At 33.5% G+C, this 26,406-nt stretch overlaps 1 protein-coding gene across 1 annotated transcript; it reads left to right on the top strand.

Moving 5' to 3' along the window:
* Nucleotides 1-7,477: 7,477 nt before the first annotated feature.
* On the top strand, nucleotides 7,478-23,908 carry Tyrp1 (tyrosinase related protein 1). The gene is made up of 7 exons (XM_047525317.1): nucleotides 7,478-7,862; nucleotides 9,401-9,723; nucleotides 12,347-12,551; nucleotides 16,398-16,565; nucleotides 18,435-18,614; nucleotides 22,881-23,027; nucleotides 23,703-23,908. Exons 1-7 carry the CDS (start codon nucleotides 7,478-7,480, stop codon nucleotides 23,906-23,908), a joined length of 1,614 nt encoding a protein of 537 aa, XP_047381273.1.
* The last annotated feature ends 2,498 nt before the right edge of the window (nucleotides 23,909-26,406 follow it).

The following is a 26,406-nucleotide window of genomic DNA, read 5'->3' as shown; positions in this document are numbered from 1 at the left end:
CAACTTGTCCTTAGTGACCTTACAAAGACATGATGTCTATTCCAATTATGCATTCAAGTAACAGAAGTACAAAAACAGAATATTATCTTGGACTCATAGCAGCACTATGATCTCCAACCCTCAATACTACATTTCCCTCTCATCCTAGCCCAAATTAGAACACTGTTCATGCATCAATCTACAGTGACCTCACTCTTTAATGAATTTCATTTCCTTTGTAATCATTATCAGGGATTTCAGCAAACATATTTTGAAGACCATGATTTTGCCCACCCTGCTAAATGTAAACTCATTGAGGAAGGGTGCCAGTTGCTAGTCTTCTTTTATGGCTGAGACAGTAAATATTATATGGAAAATTTCCTCCATTAGATGTATACATGTATTAAGAAAGCTGCCAGACCACTTCTAATGAGTGGTGTGAGCATAGATCAAAAGGAAAAAAAAAATCAGGCAAGACAAAAGAATCCCTGGTGAGAGCTAGATCTCACAAATTTGATGAGTCTTTCATCTGCAATTTAATCTATATATATAGTTACATAATTATTATGCTGACTATTTTGGAGCTTTCAAAATAGCCAGTGGTTGTTATGTGGAGTAGAAATTTCTGATCAATCACTAAACGTATTTCCTCTTTTTTCTTGGCACAAAGATACATTACATTTCTTAACCTCCCTTATAGTAGGATGAGACCAAATGAGTAATTCTAGCCAATGGAGCTTTGTAGGAAGTGATGTAAGTCACTTACAGATCTGGCCAGTGAAAAATCTCCCACATAATAATTCTCCATGTTTCTTTCACTACCTTAATGCAAACATGCATAGTGAAGGCCAGTGTTATAAGATAGAAGATTCACAATGGAAGGAATATGATCCTTGCGCTTAGTGGAAAAACACTGTTCTTAGAAACACCTATTATATACTCCATATAAAAAAAAATCACAATTACGATGATCTATGAATGTTTGAGATGTGTCTGTTACTACAACTAGAGTAAAATACGGAGGTGTGCAGGTAGATAGACAGACAGTCAGGCACCCCTAACATTTTGCACAAGATGTCGCTACAAAAGGTGAAGAAGAAATATCACTGCCCGACTTCCAACTTCACTTCAATGGTGATGCCAGAAAGGTGTGAGACAGATGCTATAGGGTTCCTTCATGTCTTTAACTAAGGCAATAACTCAAAAATAAGCTTCAATATTCATTTTAAACACACACCAGATTAGATCCAGAGCCTGATTAAGACAATCAACAAAGCTGTAACTTCCAGATATTATACATATGCATGTTTACACATATATAAAAATAATAGTATGTAATATACATTAAGTATGTTACATTTGATATGAAAAGAATATACTTATTATAATATCTATATAACTATTATAAGTAATTTTATCACTTTTGCCTTTTTAAAGTAGTAAGAAAAGTGTTTTAGTATTCATTCAATATGTTGATATTTTCTTACTTTAGAAAGCTCTGACTTCTCAGTTATTTCTTTTGCTAGTAATTCTATCACTATCTCTACACCTTTGATTACAAATATAACACATATTACAGCATAAGTTGTGTCAGTATTATTGATAGTTATACAAGCTTGATATTTTTATTTTCTTTATATTTAAAAAATATGGTTTAAAAAGCAAAGAGCCAACTATCTCATAATACAATGTAAAATATGTGCATATCTATACCCACATATTGTATATTTGCATATTTAATTATTTCATAAGCATTTACAAGCATATACCACTCAGCTCTTCCAAAGCATCAGTCCCTCATTTATGCCTTTGTATACAATACATACTAAATGAGAAATGTCGAAATAACTCCAATTTTATCTTTACTAATACCATAGTACAGACAAGTTTTGGCAGAAGCACAATAATTTAAGTTGCACACAAAAAAATGCACTATTCAATTCCATTCCAAACACAAATTATCTTTATTTTGACTTTGATAACACACACACATATATACAGAAATTTCTCTATAGGAAAATCTTACAAGGTCATTTGCTAAGACAAGCAGAATATAAATCTTAAATAAAGTAAATATTTTAAATACTTTAAACTTAATTTAGCAATAGAGAATTTCACTGAGCAAAAATCAAATTCTTGCTAACTGGCCCTATGCCAGTGTTTGCAATTTGGTGTTGAGTTATGAAAGCTCGTCAAGAAACTAATAGCACAGTTCATCAGAGATCATGATCTGCAAAATATTCTGCCCTAAAATAGAATTGTTGTGTTTGACTGAATCTCTGCTCAGACTATACATTCTTCCCATTTGCTTTCACTGAATTTAAGCTTCTCCATGAGGTATAACCACATGACTGGCCCAACAGATGACCTCAGTTGCTTAATGCCTGTGGAATTCTAGTTATTAATCTAAGCTTAGTACAACCAAGGATCTAATTTAATAACATGTAATCCAATTGAACAATTAATATGTTCGGTATCACTTGCTACAAATGATCACAAAAGATTAATATTCATTAATAATTTTCATGGAAAATACATGCTTCTAAAATGTTCTCTCTTCAAATTAACCTAAATTCTTGCTCTTTATCATTCAGATAGTGGACTAATTCTTTCATGAATGAAAATCATAAGACTTCCAAAAATGGGAAGAGGGGATTAGTTCTTTTTTCCTGAGATATTATCTAAACACCAACTATGAATATAAGACATGCACACCAGTGGTATTTACTTTTTGATCTTATTATGTTGCTAATGTGTAATTTCCGAACAGCACAATATTTAAGTCTCTATTAATTAATGTTCCTTATGCTTATTTCCTGTTATCCTTGAAGCTACTTCCTCCTTTGGTTTAAGAGTAAGTAAATACTGAGATAAAATTTATGCAATGTCAGTATCATTTATCTAAAGGTCTTTGAGTATTTTCTATTGTTAACTTGTAATAAGTAATTTTTCATTTTCGTGAATGCAGTATCTGTTTCATATTGTAGACAAATGATACAGGTAAATGGTTTAGACTTGGTACATTTTCCTATCATAAGAAAAAAATAACTCTAAAAATTTCTACCAAAGAAATATTAGAAATAATTTCTACAATGAACCATGGACTATTGTGCATGGATTTTAACATTCATTTCTGATCTATGGTGTAAGTAATTATGCTAGATTATGGTATTTTAACCACTCCATAATGGTAGGACAAAAAAGGAGTATTTAAGTGCATTTTTCTCTATGTTTTTTTTTTTTGCACCAGGCTCATGCATTGAAAAAAAACTGTAAACTGGAGAATGATGTCAGTATATGTGATAAGATTTGCCACTGGTAGGTTTTCACAATAGAGCATATCATTTCAGACATTGACTTTTAAAATTATTATTATTTATTACTACTGGTAATATTGATTGCATATTGTTATTTTTGATTGGTAATACTGAAAGCATTATGTAAAAAGCTTTCCTAAGATAGTTAGTTATAAATTAGGTATTAATTTCAGTATTTTTATCTACTTTACGATAACTATCTTTGATTTGTTTATTTAATCTAGTATTGATTGACATCTGCATTTTTATGGGTATTTTTATCTAGGCTTGCTTATCCGAATGATATACATTTATTACATTTATTTTAGAGATGAGGAAATGAGATTCACAGAAATAAAGGCACGTGCTTACTTAGGCAAAACTTGTCTATTTCCTGACTTAACTATGACACTGTTTGCATTCTGCAGTCTTGTTGTCTCAGAATGTTGTATGTATGACACAGAGCAGTGTGTCCTGGGCTAACTGCAGAATCAGACAACAAAAAAAAGTAATGGGAAAAGACAGTTTTTTTTTGTTCTCAACATAATGTAACGCACTGTATTTATATCTGTACAGATTAGTATACATGAGATTATATAGTCTTTAAAGTAACTTTTTAAAATAAACATTTTATTTTGGAATCATTTTAGAATTACAGAAAACTTGCAAAGATAATACAGTGTTTCCATATGTCCTTCATCCACTTCCCTTTAATGTTAACACACATTTCTTTGGTACATTTGTCAAAACTAAGAAACCAACACTGGTACATTGCTACTAACTTTATTCAAAAGATAAAAATGATAATCTAATTATATCTGGCAAGAAACCTGACCAAAAAAACTACAAAAACTATTTACATATTATTTTTCCCCACTATTTTTTACAATTAACTTTATCTTAAATGAATAAGAAACCTTGAGATATTGGTAAATGAATGTTGGAAACCATTTGAATTAACAAAACACTTTAAAATTAACCATCCCAAACTTGAAGACAAATGCCCGGTATTTAAATTTATGAAATATTCAATCTAGAACTTTCCGAAATTTTACAAAATTACTGTATAGAACAAACTTTTGTTATATGTTGTAAATTGACTACAACGGATAAACATCTAGTCAAAATATGGAGCCTTGAATAAAATTAAGAAAATCCATAAGTCATACAAAGAGAAACGACCTATACCAAGTAGTCACATTGGAAAATATACTTATAAAATGCATCCATGAAAAATATAACCATAAATATTAATGTTTCATGATATTTATCCAGTGGAAATTTTCAGGAAGCATACCAGTCCCCTCAAATTTATCTGAGAGGCTACATTCCAAGACTCCCAGTGGAGACCTGAAACTGCAGATAGTCCTCAACTTATATTTACAGTGTTTTGCTCTATTCATTCTTCTGTTCGGTATTAATAAACTCAACATACTTTTTCCTTTCCTTTTTAAGTCAAGAACATTTACCTTTCAGAAATAGGAAGCACTTTCTGACTGCTCTTCAGCATAACCAAATCAGCAGCATCACTATTTTTGCACTTTGGGGTCATTATTTAGTAAAATAAGGATTACTTAAACTGATCTAACCATCTCTGATAACATGATGATTACTAAGTGACTAGTGTGCTGGTACCATATGCAATGTGGATACCCAGGCCAAAGGTATGATTCATGCCCCAATGGGTCAGCTTGAGATGTCATCATTGTATTCAGAATGGCACACATTTAAAATTTATGAGTTGTTTATTTCTGGGATTTTTCACTTAGTATATTCAGAGCATAGATGGTCATATAACTGAAATCATGAACAGTGAAACCAAGGATGAAGGAGGACTGACGCACATAAAATTGGCAATTACATCTATTAATAATAAAGTGTTAAAAACCTGTGAAGCAATAAGCAATGTTGAACACTGCCAATGGAAATGTAAAGTGATACTTCACTTTGGAAAACAATTTGGAATTGCAAATAATCACAATGGCAAACAATCCCCTTTCTAGTTATTTTACATGAAGAAATTCACGTGTTCACCAAGAAATACTCGAAGACCTTTTACAGTAGCACTACTCATAAGACAGAAGAAATGGTTAAATATATTGCTGTATATTCTTATTGTGATATACCAAACTGCCATTCTAAAAGACTATAAAAAACTACTACAGTATTTTATGTACAACAACTTGGGAACACATTAGAGACATAGTATTAATTTTAAAAATGTATTAACTGAAGTCAATTTGTATAATAATGATAGCATTTTTTTTGTTATTCTAATGGACTAAATATTCCAGGGGAAAAAAAAAATAAAAGGAAGTTTCTCTTATGTATTGGATAAGTCATCACCATAATTTTTCTGTTTTTTGAAGAATTTTAAGTAAATTGTTATGTATCACGTATTAATACTGTGCATACTATATCATGGATTATAGTATTATTCCACTATGTATAGACATTAATAGATTGTTTTATATATATATATATATATACATATATATATATATATGATAGACCAAAACTAAATAAAATATTAACAGAAAGAATGACATTTTAGATTCACAGACACATAATAACCATGACTTGATATGGTTGTAATATGTCATGTTGGTTTCATAAATAAGGGGCTGTAAACAGAAGATTCCTCTTTTTCTTTCTTGCTTTGATTCATAGACAACAGTGTTAATTGTCATTTTGGGTGGTAACCAGACACTCAACTGTTTTATATAGTTTTTTGGATAATTTTATGACTTAGAAACAAATAGGCAGCCAACATTGATCATGAACTCTGACAACATTTGCTCAGTAATGATGTATTCCAGATGAAAGTTTACATTTGAAGATTGGCTTAATATGCATGAGTTTCCAGCTATAGGAGAAAGTGTCTCCAAACACATATATCTGTTATCCTCAGGGCCATCACCATACCAATGCTTACAGAGAAAGTAAGAAATAAGAAACCATTTAATGGGCACGTTCCAAAACGTGAAAGTAGTAGTGACTCCATCATGCTTTGCCACAGAGGTGAGCACAGCCTGGAAGGAGGGAATGGAGTAAAAGTACCCACCTCTAAAGCCAGCAGGCACGTGACAGTCACTGCTGTGTGATTGAGTAGAATTGAATCTGATGCTTTTCTACTACTACAATTATTCTCTCTGGAAATTGTAAGAATGACAACATGTGTTTTCAAGACAGAATACAAGCAAAAGGTACCATCGAGTACAATTACTAACCCAACCTTTATATCACTAAGAAAAATTAATTATTCTTGTTTCATCCTCTAAAGCTATAATGTGGAAGGAAAAAATTAAAAATAAAATCTCTATAATGAAAACAAAAGCTCTGTAGTTTCTGTGACTTGTCTTCCAAATTAGTGCTTCTGACCTTTTCTTAAAACTTTAAGCATCACAAGGAAAATCAGTGGGAAGAGAATCATGTGCTGACCAAGTCATTAAAGGGCAGAAAAATCCAGTGATGTGAGAAGGGATTAGTGAAGGGTGGAGAAGAGGACCGGCCCCTCCCAGTGTGGGAGAGGAGGTCTGAGATTAGTTATCAGGGCAGAAACCCACCTACAACTAAGAGCTCTGACATCAGGAGACAAGCAAATAAAAACCACTCAGCTCCTAGGGAAGTTTGGCAGAGAATCTTCTCAGGAATTTAAGGTACTGGAGAGAAGCTCTATGGAGAGTGGGTGCATTCTAATCAAAATTCCACTAGGATGGGGGACTTTAAACTACAGAAATTAACTTGCTGGAAATCTGCTGCCAATTCTCCCTTCTGATCACTGATTAAATGTTTCTTATGTTGGTGACCTGGTAATGCAGGTGCTTTTGCTAAGTGAATTTCAGGATAAGTAATTTTTATGTAAATAGAAATGTAAAATTAAGAAAATTCAAGTACTAGATAGTGGATACAGTTGTTAACGCATGTAAAACTTTCAAAGGTAAATAACTAATTTTACTATGTGCTTGAAATGTCATTTATCTATATATGTATATAGGTAGGTTGTATATGTACATATGTATATAGGTATGTGTAATGTAGATTGGAAAGGGTTCACACCCTTTTTAAGAGTACTTTAAAATAGTTGTATAATTCCATTTTGTTTTCTTTTATTCAGTTGGACTTTTATCTACATGCCTCCATCTCCTCTATGCAAAGGAGGGCAAACCAGATCTGTATCCTGCACTTTTGTCTCCAGCAGAATGAAATCTTATAAACTCCTCTCTCTGGGATTTATCTTCTTCCCCTTGCTGCTTTTTCAGCAGGCCTGGGCTCAATTCCCACGAGAATGTGCTACTGTTGAGGCTTTGAGAAGTGGTGTGTGTTGCCCAGACCTGTCCCCTTTGTCTGGGCCTGGGTCTGACCCCTGTGGCTCCTCATCAGGGAGGGGCAGGTGCGAGGCAGTGACTGCAGACTCCCGACCCCACAGCCCCCAGTACCCCCACGATGGTAGAGATGATCGGGAAGCCTGGCCCCTGAGGTTCTTCAATAGGACATGCCACTGCAATGGCAATTTCTCAGGACATAACTGTGGGACATGCCGTCCTGGGTGGAGAGGAGTGGCCTGCAACCAGAAGACTCTCATAGGTAAGTGGGGATAGGAATGAGGGGGTATGAAGAGACTCAAGGTTCTTCATAGATTCCAAAATCATTGAAGCTGGAGGAACACCTGAAAGTCATGAAACTCTACCTTGCTTTTCCCAATTGAGCAAACGGAGGTTTAGAAAACTTAAGAAACTTGTTTAATTTAAAGATTTAGAATTGAAGCTCAGATCTTCTGACAAATAATATAGTTCCGACCCATTTGTTGAGCAACCACCATCTGCTAGAAACTGAGCTAGATGTTTAAAATCAAGGTATTTGTATTAACTGTTACAGATGAGATTGAGAAATGTCTAATCACATAGCCACATAGCTGGTACTTGGTAAACCTGGAATTCACACTGAGCTTTATCTACTCTAATATTTCATCTTCTTCAACTACCCCTTCTGGCTTACAAAATATTTCCCACCATAATAAACAAATTCGGGCATTTTAGATGAGAACCTGGGCTGGCAGCTTAAGGAGCATCATATAACAAAGTATTAAATAGGAACAGCCAGAGAACTTCATTATTTTCTATGTGTCAGATACTGGACCAAAGGTTTAGCAGGACACTTACTGAGTCTTTATTATGAGCTAGACTTTGGTCTAATTGCTCTTTGATCTGTATAATATGCATGTGCTCTTTGATCTGTACAATTCTGTAAAGCAGATATTATTTTTACCACATTTTACAGAAGAAAAAAGGAGCTCACCAAAATATGCCAAAAGTCACAGATTAAGTCACTGGTCTTAACCAATACATAATACCACCTACCTTGTTTCTGCATGATTTGTGATGATAACAAGTAGAAAATTTCAAGGAAAAAAGCTAATAGTGGACCAAAATAAGTATGTCAGAATAATAGAATCATTAAAAAACACAAGGAAAATTAAAGAAAACTAATAGAAATCCTAGAGTAAATTGGAGAGAAAGCAAGAAGAGAAAGAAAGAAAGAAAGAAAGAAAGAAAGAAAGAAAGAAAAAAAGAAAGAAAGAAAGAAAGAAAGAAAGAAAGAAAGAAAGAAAGAAAGAAAGAAAGAAAGAAAGAAAGAAAGAAAACAGGTCAGAAGAAGGAATTGTAGTTATGGGTATTTTTTAAAGTATACAGGTTGAGTATCCCTTATCCAAAAATTCCAAACATGAATTTTAATCCAAAAATATTTGATCCCTGACATGATGCCACAAGTAGAAAATTACAAGCAATGAAACTGTTTTATGCACAAAATTATTAAAACTATTGTCAAAAATGCCTTCAGTTTATGTTTATAAGGTATCCATGAAAGAAATAAATTCTGTCTTTTGAACATGTATCCCAAACTCAAATAGTTCAAAATCCAAAGCTGAAAACATGTCTGGTCCCAATAATTTCAAATAAGGGATGCTAAACCTGTAAAATAATTGGAAACAGATATTAACATAGATATTGTACATATAACCATCCTGGGGTAGAAATGGGACACAGTGTGTTACAGATTGTGCTCCTTCTCTACCCCTTCCCTCGAGGCAGATGCTTTCATTTCTGTATCTTTTATCCCTCAAGTCAGGAGAAATCTTCTGGAGTTAAGTTCAGAAGAAAAGAACCGCTTTGTACAGGCCCTGGATATGGCAAAGCGCACAACTCACCCTCAGTTCGTCATCGCTACCAGGAGATCAGAAGAAATACTGGGACCAGATGGCAATACACCACAATTTGAGAACATTTCCATTTATAACTACTTTGTTTGGACGCACTATTATTCAGTCAAAAAGACTTTCCTGGGGGCAGGGCAGGAGAGCTTTGGTGAGGTGGATTTCTCTCATGAAGGGCCAGCTTTTCTCACCTGGCACAGGTACCACCTTTTGCAGCTGGAGAGAGACATGCAGGTATGCAGGCCACCATTTAATTTTCAGGTTCTTTACAGATGAGACACTCTGTTTGTCAGTCATTTTAATTCAATGTTTTTCCAAAGGACCAAAGTATATAATGACAGAGTAATTTCATATTATTAATCTGCCTTTAACATTGAGTGGTTTCTCCCCTTCTGACTTCTTATTAACTGAATTTGGTCTTTTATCAAGTGACAAAGGCAATTGAGACATTTTTAGGTGCAGATTAAAGATATGGAGATAATCTACAACTCTATAATTAAAAAAAAATGACTCTGGTGAAATTTGAAACAAAAAAAGTCTCATTTGGCATGTCTTCTCTACCAAATGTAAGTATACGCCTCTCCTGATCTGGATGAAGTGAGTGTATATATACTTATTCTCCTCACTTGCTCAGTCTTGAATATGTGCCTCAACATGCCATATGCTGACTCTTTCCAATATGATATAGAGTTTTAATAAGGGGAAAAGTTTCCATTTAGATTGTTTTATTTTCATTATATTTCTCCTATGCCACCTATCACTGTGGGGCTTATAGCAGAAAGCTATCCAAAAACATCACATCCCTATATAAGACAATAAATATGTTCACTTCTTTGAATGTAATAATCATTTAGAACATGTATACATATACACATACATATATGTGCATGTATTTGTGCATAAAAATATTTCAAAACATCATATAGTACATCTTAAGTATATACAAATTCTAAAAAAGACCTCCCTGAAAAATAATCCACATCAATCAAGCATTATTTTTAATTATAAGACCTCTGGGGGTTTTTGTTGTTTTTGTTTTTGGCATAAAATGAACGTCAAGTCAGGCAAAGTTATTTAATGATTATTATTTTAAGCAAAATCACACTAAAGAATCCGGTAACATAGTTTATTGTTGTTTCTTTTACCAACTGCTCTGTTTCTTGAGAAAAGTATTGTAATTTTAAACTAAAAATTTAAATGACTAGATCTCAGCTAGGAAATACATATGCAACACTTGTTTCCTATGTGAATTAATAGCAATGAATTTCTCTCCTCAAGCAAAAATTCAAAAATCAGCCTAAAATGATCTGAAAACAGAAATGATCTTTAGACTTACTGATTAATGTGCAAAAGGCTTGTGCCAGCATTATTTCAGGGGAAAAAAATGGTTAGAAGACAGATAATTAACCCTCTAACATAAAAATATATTTGTGTGAAAGTAGTCTATCCTTACACAGTTTGCAAGTGATTAAATGAATTCATCTGCTACTCCAAACGCCATACTTTATAGTTCTGATTACAAGTAAGACAGTTAGTAGATTATGAGGAGATAAATCTGTCATTTGTAATTGACTCTGGATCTTTATGCCTTGAAGTCTCATGAGCACACCAAAATGAAAGGGCAGTTTGAAACAATCTAAAATCTTCAGTTTTGCCTAGGTAAACTTCAACCTTGATGATTTACATTTTTAAGAACCAGCAGCATTAGGTAGCCAACAAATTACAATCTAAACGTATTGCACGGTTGAAATGCCACAGGAATGTTCTCTGGCTCCCAAATGTCAGTTGCTGAACCACAGTCTGATTCTTAATGATCCCTTAGAAGCTGTCAGTAATTTTGGTGACATGCAATGATGGCTTCTAAATGAGTACTACAGACCCTTGGAGATCAATAACTGGGAGACTAGAAAAGCTTTGGCCCTCTAAAATGCCCAAGCATAAGAAAACTTTTCCTAGAAAGGGATTTAAAGTGAAAAGGCATAAAGTACTGAGTGCTTGGCAAGTAAGAGAAAATAATGGAAATCCTGCATTTAAATTTCATCCTTTGTACAGAACTCCTCAAAGGCCAAAAGAAATGAGAAATAAGTGAATATGTGTTTTACAGAAGCAAATAAAATAAATATGTGACCTTGAAACCAGCATTTTTTAAAACGTAAGATTAGCTATAAATGTATATTAGTTATGGTCAAAAGAACAATAGGCCCAAAGATTTATTTTGCTTCTGCTCAGCATTCCTTAGTGGGTGAGTCTCGGGCAGAAGCCTCAGTCTCAGTAGGGGGTCTCTAAACAAGACACTTTTAGGGCCCATGGAGATAAGGTAAATGTGAAAGAGATCACTTGGCCTGTTTCCAAGCCAGAATCAAATTAACTATAGTCACTCAAATTAAATTAAAAACAGAAACAAAACAAAAATAGGTGTTCCTCAAAACACATTTCAAGGTCAAATCTGGAACTAGACTACAATTTAATGATGTTTCAATTAAAGACGGGAAGATAGAAGAAGGTGAAAATGTCAAGGAATGGACACTATTATGGATAATTTGGGGGATAACCAATGCAAATGTATGTAATTATCTGTCCCAAAAAAAGAAAGAAATTTTTCTTCTCAATTCTTTACAGAAATTTCTGCATAATGATTTGAGTTTTATTCCCTTTAGTGCCTACACGGTTCCTTTTAGTAAATTGCAAGCCTTGTTAAATAACATATTTAACTTCTCTGGGACTCTCTGTCACCAATGAGACATTAACTAGCTCCTTAGTAGCTAAAGAGAGTTAATAGAAATAGGCAATCAGAGAGTAAAACAAGCAGAGGAAGAGTGCAAACAGCCAGAATACTAACAGAGTTTCTGTGACCTAGGAAATGTTGCAGGAGCCTTCTTTCTCCCTTCCTTACTGGAATTTTGCAACTGGGAAGAACATTTGTGATATCTGCACCGATGACTTGATGGGATCAAGAAGCAACTTTGATTCCACTCTTGTAAGCCCCAACTCTGTCTTTTCTCAATGGCGAGTGGTCTGTGAATCCTTGGAAGATTATGACACCCTGGGGACACTCTGTAACAGTAAGTTCCAAGTGACAACTAGTAGTCAGAACTCTTTGTTAGATAAAGAGATTAAACAAGCTGCCTGGAAGGCCCTTCATTCCACTAAGGACTTAAGAATAAAAGCTACGGTCACTGTAGAGGATCCATGTACAGATCCTCACCAGAGCACCTAGGATATTCAAGGCCACCTACAAAATGATCCCAGGAAACGGATGTTGCCTATTTATCTTCACATCATTTTTTTCTTAAAAAATTCTGTCAGTGCATTGCTAACTTCCTTATTTTTAGCAATGGCCAGTTGTATAAATTAATCCTCTTAGTATACCCAGAACTTCTTAGTGGTCATGTGTCTTGGGTTGGAATTTCACAGAAAATATTTCCAAAGAAAATTCGAAGTATGCAAAAAGATTTGGAAATGCTCTGAGAAGAGGAAAAAGAAGAAAGGGAGGCAAGGAGGAAGGGAGAGGAAAATAGATAAATATTTGTACTTATTCAATAATAGTTAAAAGCCAAAGGTGATATAGGGGACACCTTTCTGAAAAGAAAAGTACCATACAGGTGCTGTCCACTAGTGAGCTACATTGTATCTCTCCTGAGGTTAACCTGAGAGAATTCTTGACCAGTTGCCCTAGTATCCTTTGTCCAGGGATCTGATGCCTCTGTCACAGGCGAAGTTTCTGTAATTCATGAATCTATTCTTGAGCTTCCTCCTCTCTTTCTTGAATGATATTATTTATCTCTGCACTATTAACATTAGGTCTTAAGTCTCCTACCCCAACTTTTCTATTCTTCTTCAGGCATTTTGGGCTATTTTGAACATTTGTTCTTCCATATGAAACCTAGAAGTATGGGAATTTTATTCATAACATATTATTCTATACATATTTCCCTTCATTAAATGTTAAATTATTTTATAAGTTTAAAAAGAGAATATTCCAATAATGTGCAAGGCATTGAAAAAAAATCCTCTACAGCAACAGTTTGATACCCAGCACTGGAAAACAAAACAACAAACAAACAAACAAAAAACAAGGGAGAGATAATAGTCTTAAATAAAACAGAAGGAAATAGGTGTATAATTTTCACCATTGGAAAAGTATTCAGCTGTCCATAGAAATAAGAAATGTGATACTATATGAAATTTTCCTCTGTGGAAATTTAAAAATTAGAATAAATTTGTATTTGTCATGCTGAGTGAGTGGTTCTACCTGTGGCAGAGAAATTAATTTGAAGCGCAGAATATCTTCAAGTATCAAAGCTGTTATATTTGGACTTCAGAGTTTTCCAATCATATTTATGACTGAGTACCAAAATAAAGTACAATTCAAATAGCTATATGAAGTTGTAGCATAGGAGGGCAAAAAGAAAAGTGAAGATGTTTTTGTTATCACCACAGTTTTTCTTAACAATAGAACAAGTCTCAAAACTCAGACACATAGTTTTATGACAAATTAACAATTCTTTCCAATGAAATGAATTTTAAGATTACCCTGGTCTCAGTTCAATATATAAATACCAAATATTTTATTTATTAGTCAAGGTAAAGAAAAAATTAAACTAAACTTTTATTGATCAAATTATATATCTGATAGTATATGAAATGCTTTAGGATCTTTAATCCTCACAGTAATTATTTCTTCTCTCTACTTTTCCTCTTGGAAGATCTTATCCATTCCTGTGGTTTCATTGATCATCTTTTGTAAGAAACCCATACATATTATATTAGATCAATACTTCCTTAGATATCCCACTCTTGTCTTTTTATTCTTCTTGCACTAAACTTGATTGATTGAAAAAATGATTTATTTACACCTAACATTCTTCCAGCCACTAAAATATCATCTTCAATTATATGAAAAACACAGTTCTTTTTTTGCCATATTTCTCAAATCTATTTTTTCCTTCAAATATTCAAAACTTCCCATTCATTCCTATGTGGAAATTCCACAGGACTCTGATTCATTGGATGTTAATATTTGCAATGGCAGAAATTGTTCATATTTTTAAAAATGTAAAAATCACCAGGATAAAATTAAACTGCCTTAAATATTTTCTTTACTATCAAAATTCTTTACTATAAAATCCCACAAGGGAAAATTAGGATGTAGCACTTAGAAACTCAAGTAATCAATACATTTTTTTCTTGAAATGTATTGATAACTCTCTAAACAGTAATCCTCAAAACATCAGCTCAAATTGTTAATTTAGCTAGTGATTTCTGAAAGTTTTTGGTGATGACGTGTACCCCCAATAAATGTACATACACTTTCCCATCTCAGTATAGGTGTATTTTTTATTTCTATATTATATAAAGTTCATTATGCTAATTCATCAGGTAGCAATAATTATGTTAATTATAAACTAAGCAACAATGTATAAAGTTTTGTGAACAAAGTAAGTGGAACGTGAGTTGAAGTTGCAATGTTGCAACGTTCTCTCTCCCAGTCCAATTATTTTCTTTGTCCCTTTGGGGCACATATTTTTGTCTCTGGAGACCAGTGGAACAGACTGATGCAAAATACTCCTAGTCAGCCTCCTCTCCTCCCACCAGTCTAAGGCTTCAGTTTCTTCCTAATGAATAAAATATAACTTTTTCATCTTGCTACTATTGTCTTCACAATAGGGCTCTGGTCTAGTTTCCCTCTGTCCCCACAGTCCACTATGCTTCTCCATTGCTATGTACTGCAGGAAGGCTTTTCTTCAAACAAGATTTTTTTTACAGCCAGCAGGAGCCTTCCCAATCAACACCACACACCAAACAATTCTTGTAAATGTCAGGCCCTGAAGACCAAGCAGCACACTGGTAAGCCAGGATGGAAGAGTTCATCTGAGAGGGGTTTTGTATACATAGAAGAAACCAGATAATCCCTCATTATTTCCTCTGCCTAAAATGTTTACCTTATAAAATTCCTCCTACTTCTATGGAAATTCTTCTCAGTCCTTCAGGGTTCTTTATAAATCTCTTGTCAGTGAAGCCGTTTTGGAGCCACCTGACTGGGAAGAATCCCCGCCACCCGCACAACACACACACCCTTCCTCTCTTCTTCCCTCCCTTAAAGTTATCATTTTATCTATCCCTAATAGTGCAGCAGCTCTGTTTACCTATTTGTTCCTGTTCTTCAGAAACTTGAATTATTTATCACATTAATTGATGAAAAAGCTGAAAAATGTGTGCTGATTAAAATGCACATTACTTTACAAAGAGATTTGGATTTTTTTTTTTTTTCTTAAGTCTCTAAAGACTTGAAACATGGCATTTAGTTGTAAAATTGTGGTGGGGGGGCAGATAAAGATTTCATTTAGGAATTTAGGTTTAGGAGATAATTTCAGCAAAATTCAATTTTTCATGGAATTCTCATTTTTGGTATATTCTCATGAAAAACAAAAAAATCTATGCCACTTTAACAAATCCCAGGAGCCATGTACATTGCTGTGATCATTCTGTGTTTCAGATGGTTTTATGTATCACATATCTTCTGTACTCATGGAAGAAAGACACAATAACTTAGTTTTTTTTTTTTTTTATCTTAATGTCATTATGCATGCATTTTAAAATTTGTTTTCTACCAATGAGAACCAGTTTTTCAGTGTTCATGCTGTGTATAAAGTTTTAGAACTGGGGATGGTGGCACATGCCTGTAATCCCAACTACTCCAGAGACTGAGGCAGGAGGATCACAAATTCAAGGCCAGCTTCAGCCTGTCTCAAAAAATAAAAAGGACCCATGATGTAGCTCAGTGGTAGAACTCGATTCAATTCCTAGTACAAACAAACAAGCAAACAACATCAACAGAAGGTTTAGAGGGTAACAATAAGATCTGTAGGCATTCCATAAAAGTTTGCCCCCCCTGTTTTTTCCCCCAGGCACCGAAGGTGGACCAATCAGGAGAAACCCAGCTGGAAATGTGGGCAGACCCATGGTGCAGCGTCTTCCTGCACCACAGGATGTCGCTCAGTGCTTGGAAGTTGGTGTGTTTGACACACCTCCTTTTTATTCCAATTCTACAAACAGTTTCCGGAACACAGTGGAAGGCAAGTAATCAGGTCGCTTTGAAAAGGCTCTGAATACCATATGAGGTTATATGAAATGAGTACCTACTATCATTAACTCACAATTTTATGCTCAAAAAAGAAGTTTCTTGAAATGTCAGACTACAAAACTCCGTGTAATAATTATGGAGGAAGTCACTGAAAATTATTTTCCACTCTTAAATACTGAAAAATCATTTAAAGTCAAATTTCTTGCAGCAAGCTGCCTGTATATGTAACTCTATCAAAGTCTAGCACTGGCAAATGACATTCAAGAATTTATTTTAAAAAGTTCTTTAATAAGAAAAAAATAGCAATTTAAAGAAATTTCACATAATTAGTTGACATTCTGTAAAATCTGATTTGGGCATAATATATTTAGCTTTATCATTCTGTAACTCTTTAAAAACATTTATTAAAAAATAAAATTAGCTTCTGATTTTAATTTGATTTTTCTTGTTTAGCAACATTTTTAAAGTATCTCAAAGGTGAGACAACTAAAATCCAAAAGAAGCGAAAGGACTTTCCCAAGATATTTAGCTACTTAGTAACAGAACACAGGTTCAAATCCAAGTTTTCTAAGTCTAGTGTCTTTAAATAATAAATTTTGATAATCTAAATCATGCTCGACATATATTTATATTTTTAAAGGATTATAATGACATTTAACTTTAATATAAACTTGATCTCATTCACGTTTTCCTTAAAGACAACATTGCACACATTAGATGATATGCTCTGTTACCTGGCCACCCACAAAATGAGAACAGATCTCCCTCTCCTATAATCTGAGATAGTTGATATATAATATGATAATTATTTTATTTTTCTTCTCTTTTATTATCAAAAGCATATGCCATTCTTATCTACGTTTAAATGTGATTTAATTTTAATAACTACATAAAAGCACTCGGAGATGATTCCCTAGATTATTACTATATATTGACTAAACTAGAATTTATAAACTAAGGTTATAAGAACTGATATCTAAGAGAATATACAATTGTTTCATTAATGTCTAATTAGAAGATAAATTATACTGATTTCCTGGCAGTAGAAAGTATGGAAATTCATACATTTCACGTATATTATAAGCAATCTTTAAATATTATCTGTATAAAAATATAAGGGAATAAATGCATGAAAGGTGAATAAATGAATGATGGTTGTACTTATACAGCAGTTCTTCGGGCCATTCAGACACATATAACCCCGCCCCATATCATTGGCCCTTCACTTTTATTTGTAATCTGCTTGGCATCTATCTTCATCTTCTCCTTAATATAGTGAAATATTTATCAAAAATTCTATAAATCTTTTGACAGTAGACTTTCCAAATGTTTAAAACTAGTACAGAAATGGTAGGAAAGTGCTGAGACATACTAACTTCACTACAAAAATAATTTTCTAAAAATAAACATGCTGACAGTCATTCAAAAACAGTTAAGGTTGGAGACAAAAGTAACATCTGGCAATTTAAGTTCCAGGACAAACAGAGTGGTGTTCTCCCAATTGTGTCAGCAACTTTTAGAGACACCTGGAGATCTCCACTATCTTTATTTCCATGTAGAACAATGTCTGCCTTGTCAAGATAGAAATGTCGTATATATTTTGACTGGTATACTTGGCAGGTCATTATTTTTAACCTAGAGGTTACCTTTAGAATGTCATGACGCTAGCTTAAAACTAACCTAGTTCTGGATATGGCAAGCAAATGTCATCCACCATTGGTACAGAGAAGTCTTGCTATTATATTAATGCAAAATTTGGCCTGACAAACTTTGGATAATTGTTTCCCAATATGATCACTGCTGTTGAAAAGTGAGTTATGTGCAGTATTTTCTATGTTCTCATTCTTACTTTTAAATCTAGGTTACAGTGATCCAACAGGGAAGTATGACCCTGCTGTTCGAAGTCTTCACAATCTGGCCCATCTATTCCTGAATGGGACAGGAGGACAGACCCATTTGTCTCCCAATGACCCCATTTTTGTCCTTCTGCATACTTTCACTGATGCTGTCTTTGATGAATGGCTGAGGAGATATAATGCTGGTGAGACACTTTCATATGCTTTTCTCAGGATCCACGAAGGGGATTGCTCTGATGGCATGGTTATCAGTTTAGGCCAGCACTTGACACACATAAAATACCCTTCAAAATTAGGATAAAGTAGCTGCACTCCCTAGCCATTGCCAAATATTCAAAGCCACTCTGAAACTGCAGGAAGTCTCTCAGGATATTTACTCTAAGATGACATTTATTCACTGGGACTAACCAGATAATCCCTTCTCATTTTTGCTGTGAAAAAATGATTACCATGTCTCCCAAATTTTTCTTCCCATTTCTCCCAACCAACATACTCATTGCTTTTTAATAAGAATGGGAAACCCTAACAGAGCTCTTCTTTGGTGCCCCAAAAGCCTAAAAACTCCATGCCTGATTTAATCCACAGTTCTGAATTTTATTACTTTATGGCCTCAGATAAATAAAAATTTTGTTAAGCTAAAAAGTTAATGTTGATTTTTGTATCATACCATAGAAAATCTCTTGTAAGTTCATTTCAAGCAATGCATTGTCTAAAATATTATTAGAAAGACCTCTTTCTGCACCCCTACTCAGCTGAGAGACTTGTGTTACATTTTGAACCATGAAGGGGCTTCCAGTAGTTAAAACATTCTAAGTTTCATATTTTGAAAGTGATCAACATTTTGGCTTCTGTGCTTTTACTTAATCATGTACATAAACATGATATCTGAGGTTAATTAACCACTGATTTATCTATTCAGCCTCTGAATTTCGTGTGTGCGTGTGTATGTTTGTGTGTACAGTAAAAGCCTCTAATTCATCCCGCTCAGGACCATTGACAGGTTGGTTAACAATCTATTCCCTTGAAAATTTATTAACAAACAAGTAACTTGCACATAAACATTTGTTCAGTTGCCAATGAATTATAGATTCACTGGTTGGGGTTCTACTTCATATTTCAGGTGTATTTATATAAAAAAATACACTGCAATCACAGCAAATTGTCTAAAATTTATGATGTCAGCTTCTTCAAAGCAAAAAAAGTAAGACCTTTGTGATGCAATCTGAGGGCAGCATTCTGGATTTCCATGCTCACCTCACCCTTTACTATTATCTTGCCTAATCTATTCATTCATTCACTTTTAACAAAACTTTCCAAAGTGCTCAACTCATTTCTTTCAAAAAGGTCACTTTTTACAATCATAATTTTCATTTCATATATGTTTGTATTATTTTGTTATAGTAACAAGTAAACTAGAATTAACAAGGTTAGGAATAAACAAACCCAACTTTTGTTAAACATATACTTCTGAAAACTAAACAGCAATGTAAAAGTTATGCTTATCCAGTCATCCACAATGCCATGTATATTACTAACCTTTTCAAAGGAAATGGAGAATTTTGGGTAATCTGGCAAGTTTCTCTAAGTGGAGTTTTCCTTCAGTGGTAAAAATGTGTTCTTTTGTTTTTCATATCTTGATTGAAAAATAATTACTTCACATTCATTGGTTCAAGTTCTCTAGATATTAAGGACACTAATGAACTAGAAAAAATACCTTCACCTTATTTTCCTGCTGCTCCCTTTGTTTGAGCTAAATGTAGCATAGGGTTTCTCAGTTACCTGGTAAGAAGTGGAAAGAAAAGTATAGTAAATGAAAAGTAGAAAATTAGTCTACAGTGTATTTCTGAGAAAATGTGGCTAAAAAGTTAAAGGGCAATTTGGAAAACAATGTCATAAAACAATTATGTTATGGAGAAAAAAATTAAAATATTAGAAGAATTTCTAAATTTTCTGTAAATCAGAGGTCTTTATGAAAGTAAGTCTAGGAGCAGAGAATGAAATTACTTTTTATATGTATCGAAGATTTCTATAAAAATATTGAAGGTTCTTTCAAATTCATAGAATTATAAAATTAATTACTAAGGTCAGGATGGAACAACAATTATATTTTATAGCTAAAGGAAATTACAGTCATTCACATTGTAATACCTATTACAGAATCCTCTTAATAGACATGAGATAGTCCAACACAGATCATCCAACTCTAGTTACAATAATGTTAATTTCTATTCACTAAATTGTGGATCTGAATAACATATAATTCAATTCTCTCTTTTTTCCAACTTACAATTATGAGTTAAGTTTTAAATATAGTAGCCCAAAAGTTTAGTACATTTCTCAGAAGGCAGTTAATACATTTCCCAGAAAAATTACTACTTTACCTCTTGAGCCATGAGAGAAATGATGTAATCACACACATCTATATGAATCCTTTCACAAATATTATTTGGGAGCACCTATTTCCTGGGCAGTATTCTAGGTTCCAAAAGTAGGATACAATGCTCAGACCTGTCTGGTGGTAGAAATGACCATAAATAAATGTAAATAAATATACTGTTATGTTAGATTATAAAACATTTAGCATGTTAGATTGTAAAAGTCTGTGTAGACAAGATAGAAAAGTAAAATAGGAAATACTGTGTAGATACATGGAGGAAGATCATCCCTCCTCCACTCCCCCCCCCCAAAAAAAAAAAAAAAAACAGAAAGGAATCCAATGCCTTTGGAGCAAAGGGGGAAGTAAGGAGACACTGGTGAGAGATACTAAGGTCAGAAGGAAATAGCAGAAATTCAAAGTCCTTGAGTTTAAGAGAGGTGGGGAGCATTCAAAAGATTTTCACATAGAATTTTTTACTATTATTTCTACAGTCATCCTAGTGGAATTCACTTTACCGCACAGGTGGAACTGAACTGGGTTGAGGCTGGTCAAGTCAGGATTCAGAAGAAAGATGAAATGGAAAGTTAAAAAATTTATTTGAATTATATGGTAGTGCACGCCTGAAATCCCAAAGGTTCAGGAGGCTGAGACATGAGAATCACAAGTTCAAGACCAACTCAGCAACTTAGTAAGGCCTTAAGCAACTTAGTGAGACCCTACCTCAAAATTTAAGAAAAAAGCTGGGGGCGGGGGTTGCTGGGGATATAGCTCAGTTCATAGAGTGCTTGCCTTTCAAGCAGAGGACACTGGGTTCAATCCCCAGCACCAGAAAAAAAAAAAAAAAAAAAGAAAAAGAAAAAAGAAAAGAAAAAAAAAAAAGGACTGGGGATGTAGCTCAGTGTAAAGCATCCCTCGGTTCAATCTCCAGTACAAGAAAAAATATATATATATCTGAATTATTAACCTGAATATGTAACTTTAACAAATAACTATTAAAAGTGTACTGGAAGATGGGCTCCTTGAGGGCAGGAAAGTTGCCCATTTTGTTCAGTGCTAAAACACCAGTATCTATACCAGTGCCTGTGACTACCAGGCACTCAGCAAATTTTATCAAATAAATACTTAATTAACTGTAACACATGGAGAATATAAAGTTGCCAAAATATAAACACTACTTGCTATCATTGTTCTTCAAACAAGTTGCTAAAGCATACTCCTGGGATTTGTAGGATCACAGTAACTGCTGAGGTAATGCAAATACAAAATATAAAATCCAACTGGCCTTCTCACATGTTCTAGCCCTTCAAAATATATTCTCATTAGTGTCCTGCCCAACCCCACTTTCAACTGTGACTTCGTGACATTCCATTTGGCATTTAATTATACGCCCCTATAAATACAGAGCAAACAAAGAACGTTTTGCACCAAGAACCTCTCATTTCTTTTATCTCTAAAGATAGAAATTGACTAATGATATAAATGTCTTATATATAAATATCTTATATTTAAATAGAAAAAAGGAGTGAGGGCAAGAAGCAAATTAGATTCCAGGAACCTGATTAAAAATTTTAAGTATATTTTGCTAACAGTAAAATCCTGAACTAATATATATTTCACTAATAGTAAACATAAAGAAGTGAAAAATATTAAACAAATATTCACAGTTAATAAATAAATAAATAAATCATTTCTCAAATTTGAATTATAGGTGATGCTATACTAAGTTAAAGATCCATCTTTTACTTTGAAAAATACATTTCATGAATTTCACTCAAATTACCTTTCATAATTTTAAAATTAAACAACTACTGATCATCATAGATAATAAGATACTAAAATTCCTCTGTTCATATTTTATATGTGTATTAAATGATATGTTGGTGTGCATTCAAAGCATGTGATCTCTGTTGAATGTAATTTCCTGTTCTGTTATAGTGAAATTTTATGTCTTAATTCATTATGAAATATGAAAGACATTTTTACATTCTCTGTTAATAATCAATACCTAAAAACATAAGAATGACATTAATATTAATTTCATATCTATTAACAAGTTGCCTTTGGAATATTTTAGATATATCCACATTCCCATTGGAAAATGCTCCTATTGGACATAACAGACAGTATAATATGGTGCCATTCTGGCCTCCAGTTACCAACACAGAGATGTTTGTTACTGCTCCAGACAACCTGGGATATGCTTATGAAGTTCAGTGGCCAAGTAAGTGTTGAAAATATATTTTTAATGTGGTATTTTCCAAAAGCAAGTTTGTTGTCTTTATAATAAAATAATCACAATATCCTGAAGCATACCTTTTCACTGGATATGAAACTTTCATTTGGATTTTTGTTTGGGGATAAAGAGATGGAATTTAACATTTATTGAGAACTCACTCTGACCTGCTATTGAGCTGATTATTGGACACTATCTCATTTAGTCTTCGCAAGTCTTTGAGGTGAATATTCTAATTCTTGTTTCACAAATAAAGAAGCTGATGTTTAAAGAGGTTTGGTTGTCAAAGATGTCATTTCCAATAAGTGGGGAGAATGGGTTTTGAGCTCGTATTTATAAAATGAAGAGGGATCGAGAATTCTTAAGCTTTTCTTTCTGAGATTTTGAAGTTCAAAATTTTCCTGTGCAATTTTAAATCTCAACAAGCATCATTTCTTCACCTTAAAAAGGAAATGAAAATAACTGTCCAAATAGGGTAGACTACTAAAAGAAATCAGAAAGTGACTTCCAGATTACAAGTGCCACATTAAGCAATGCGGTCCATACAAATTAAATTTGAGGATTTCTGTTGAAGTGCTTGAAGCAGTGCCTAACAAGTTGTCCAAGTTTCAGTGATAAGTATTTTAATATATATTTTTATCTCTCATTTTCTTTTTCAAATAGGTCGGGATTTCAGTATATCTGAGATTGTTACCATAGCAGTAGTTGCTGCTTTATTACTGGTTGCAGTCCTATTTATGGGTGTTTCTTGCCTGATTCGTGCCAGAAACAACATGGATGAAGCTAATCAGCCTCTCCTCACTGATCAGTATCAACACTATGCTGAAGAATATGAAAAAATACAGAATCCCAATCAGTCCAGGGTCTGATAACAAGCAATCTATTCTTTTATGCATTAATACCAGGGAAAAACCTGTTTGAAAATAATAGATTGAATTATCAACTGTATTTTCTTCTACTTTGTTATTTCGTTGTTACACAGGCATATATTAGAATTGAAGCATCACTTTTCAGAGCTGAGAAGAGTAATTTGAACTCTTTTCAATGAATTATAATTTTGAGGTCTATTTAAAATGGTAGGTTGACCCAACTCCATGATATTTAACAGGATAGTGTGATTATCTTTAGCATGCTTTAAAGGTTGACTATATAAGATATTATGCTTTATATACAAAGAAAAATAAAGTTTGATATAAGATCTCTGTTTAAAATACATGAAAGGGCATTTCTACAGTTTTAAAATGCAAATGTATTCTCAGTATTGATATTGGTCAACAGATATAAAGGCAGTCACATTTATTAGTCAAAATTAATTTTGTGGAGTTATAAATAAATGAGATCTTAATTAACTTTTTCAAATTAGTGTTGTCATTTGGTTTCAGCTTATGTTATTTAGTCTCAGAGTTTTAGTCAGTTTTGCATTTCTGTGACCAAAAGTCCTAACAAGAAAAACTTACTGGAGGAAAAATTTATTTTAGCTTACCTTTTCAGAGGTTCAGCTCGCTGTTGCCAACTACATCCCTCTGTGCCTGAGGTGAGGTAAAACATCATGACAGAAGGGTATGGCAGAGAGAAGCAACTTAGGACATGGCAACCAGAAAACAGAGAAAGAATTCCCTCACCAGGGCAAACCCCAAATGTATATCCCCAGTGATCTGCTTCCTCCAGTCACATCCTACCTGCCTACAGCTACCACCCAGATAATCTATAGCAGTGGATTAATTCACCAATTAAGTGACAGTTTTCATAATCTTATCATTCACCTCTGAATCTTCTTGCATTGTCTCAGACATGAGTTTGGGGGAACATCTCATATCTAAACCATAACACTTAGGTTCAAGGTCAAAACAAAATCACAATCTTTGTCACACTTTGGAGAGATGAAAGCTTCCCTTTGCTAAAGAGACAGCTGTTATTGCCTGTTCACTACTGTGTACCCCTACCTCCAATTCACAGAAAGGGAATGGAATTCACTACCTTTTCGGACATTTCACCTCCTAATTCCACTTATAGCCTCTTAGAGAAAGCATAAAAATAGAGAACAGGCTTCCTAGTGTTCACGGATAGTATTCTATTCATTGTGTTTCATTCAAATAGCATTCTATTATCATTTGCCAACCTTGCATTTATTTTCAGAATAAAATATTAAAATATTATTTATTTCACTCTCTTCTCTTGTAAGTTCTGCAGTTACGCTATTTTCCCCTGTGATTTTTTTTTTAATGATGTTGTTTTGTTTTGTTTTGTTTGTGGTGTTGGGGATCAAACCTGGGGTCTCGTGAATGCTATCCAAGCACTCTATCACTGAGTCATATTGCCAGCCCTCCCCTCTGTTCTAACAGGAAGTACTTTTTTTCTCTTTTTGATCTTCTATGAAATAATATTTCCAAGATGAACTATATGCATTGATCATAAATAAATAAACACTGAAATTAAAATTGGTAAAAAGAAATACTAACTATAGTAATCTCAACCTATAGAAAATGACTAATTCGCTATTCCCAATTCAATATACATAAACAAAATTAAAGTCATCTTATCCTGATTTGTTACTACTTTTCTTTGTATTAAGAAAGTTAAGACTGTACACAAGACTGACAAAATATATTAATGAACCTAATATAGAAAACTTTCAAATATATACTTAAACTTTCAAATAGCATTACTTCATTGGTTTTCTTGAAAAACATTTGATTCATCAAAATGTTATATATTCCCAGATTTTCAGATAAATTATTTTGTATTGTCAGATTTCTTTTTACATAGAACAACAATGAAACTGAATACCCCCACATTGTAGTTTTGGAGATTGAATAATTACTCATTCCAGAAACATGTATTAAGCATATACTAAATTTCAGCAATATTTCAAGGCACAATGGAGTTTGGGAGGAGAAAATAAGGACTGTAAAATTGAGGTCATATTTGACTTGGACCTCAACGAATGCCAATGGATTTACCAAATATAAAGTAGAGAAGGGCATTCTGTTCAGAAGTGACAGCATGAGCAAAGGCACAGAAGTTTGAAAGAGCATGGAACATTCAAAAATATAAAGTAGGTCAATGTGGTTAGAGCATAGATTCCATGGAGGGGAACAGAAAGATATGTTGAGACTAAAATCAGGATGTCCTATACGCTATCCTAAAGAATTTGGTACTCATTCTACGAAAAAAAAAAAAAAAAATGGGGAGCAGAACAGGAGAAAATCATAAATAAATTATGTTTTGGAAAGATAATGGTGGTGGTAATATACATACATAATGTTGATGAGGAATGGTTAAAGTAGAGGCAAAGGGGCTAGTTAACATGGAATAGTTTGTGGGAAAGGAGAGGAGGGCCTGTCCCAAAATATAAACATTAATTGCA

Source organism: Sciurus carolinensis, chromosome 14 (genome assembly GCF_902686445.1).
Source record: "Sciurus carolinensis chromosome 14, mSciCar1.2, whole genome shotgun sequence".
Lineage (NCBI taxonomy): Eukaryota > Metazoa > Chordata > Mammalia > Rodentia > Sciuridae > Sciurus > Sciurus carolinensis.
The sequence above is the reverse complement of the archived record's forward strand: the minus strand, read 5'-3'. Positions and strand labels throughout refer to the sequence as shown.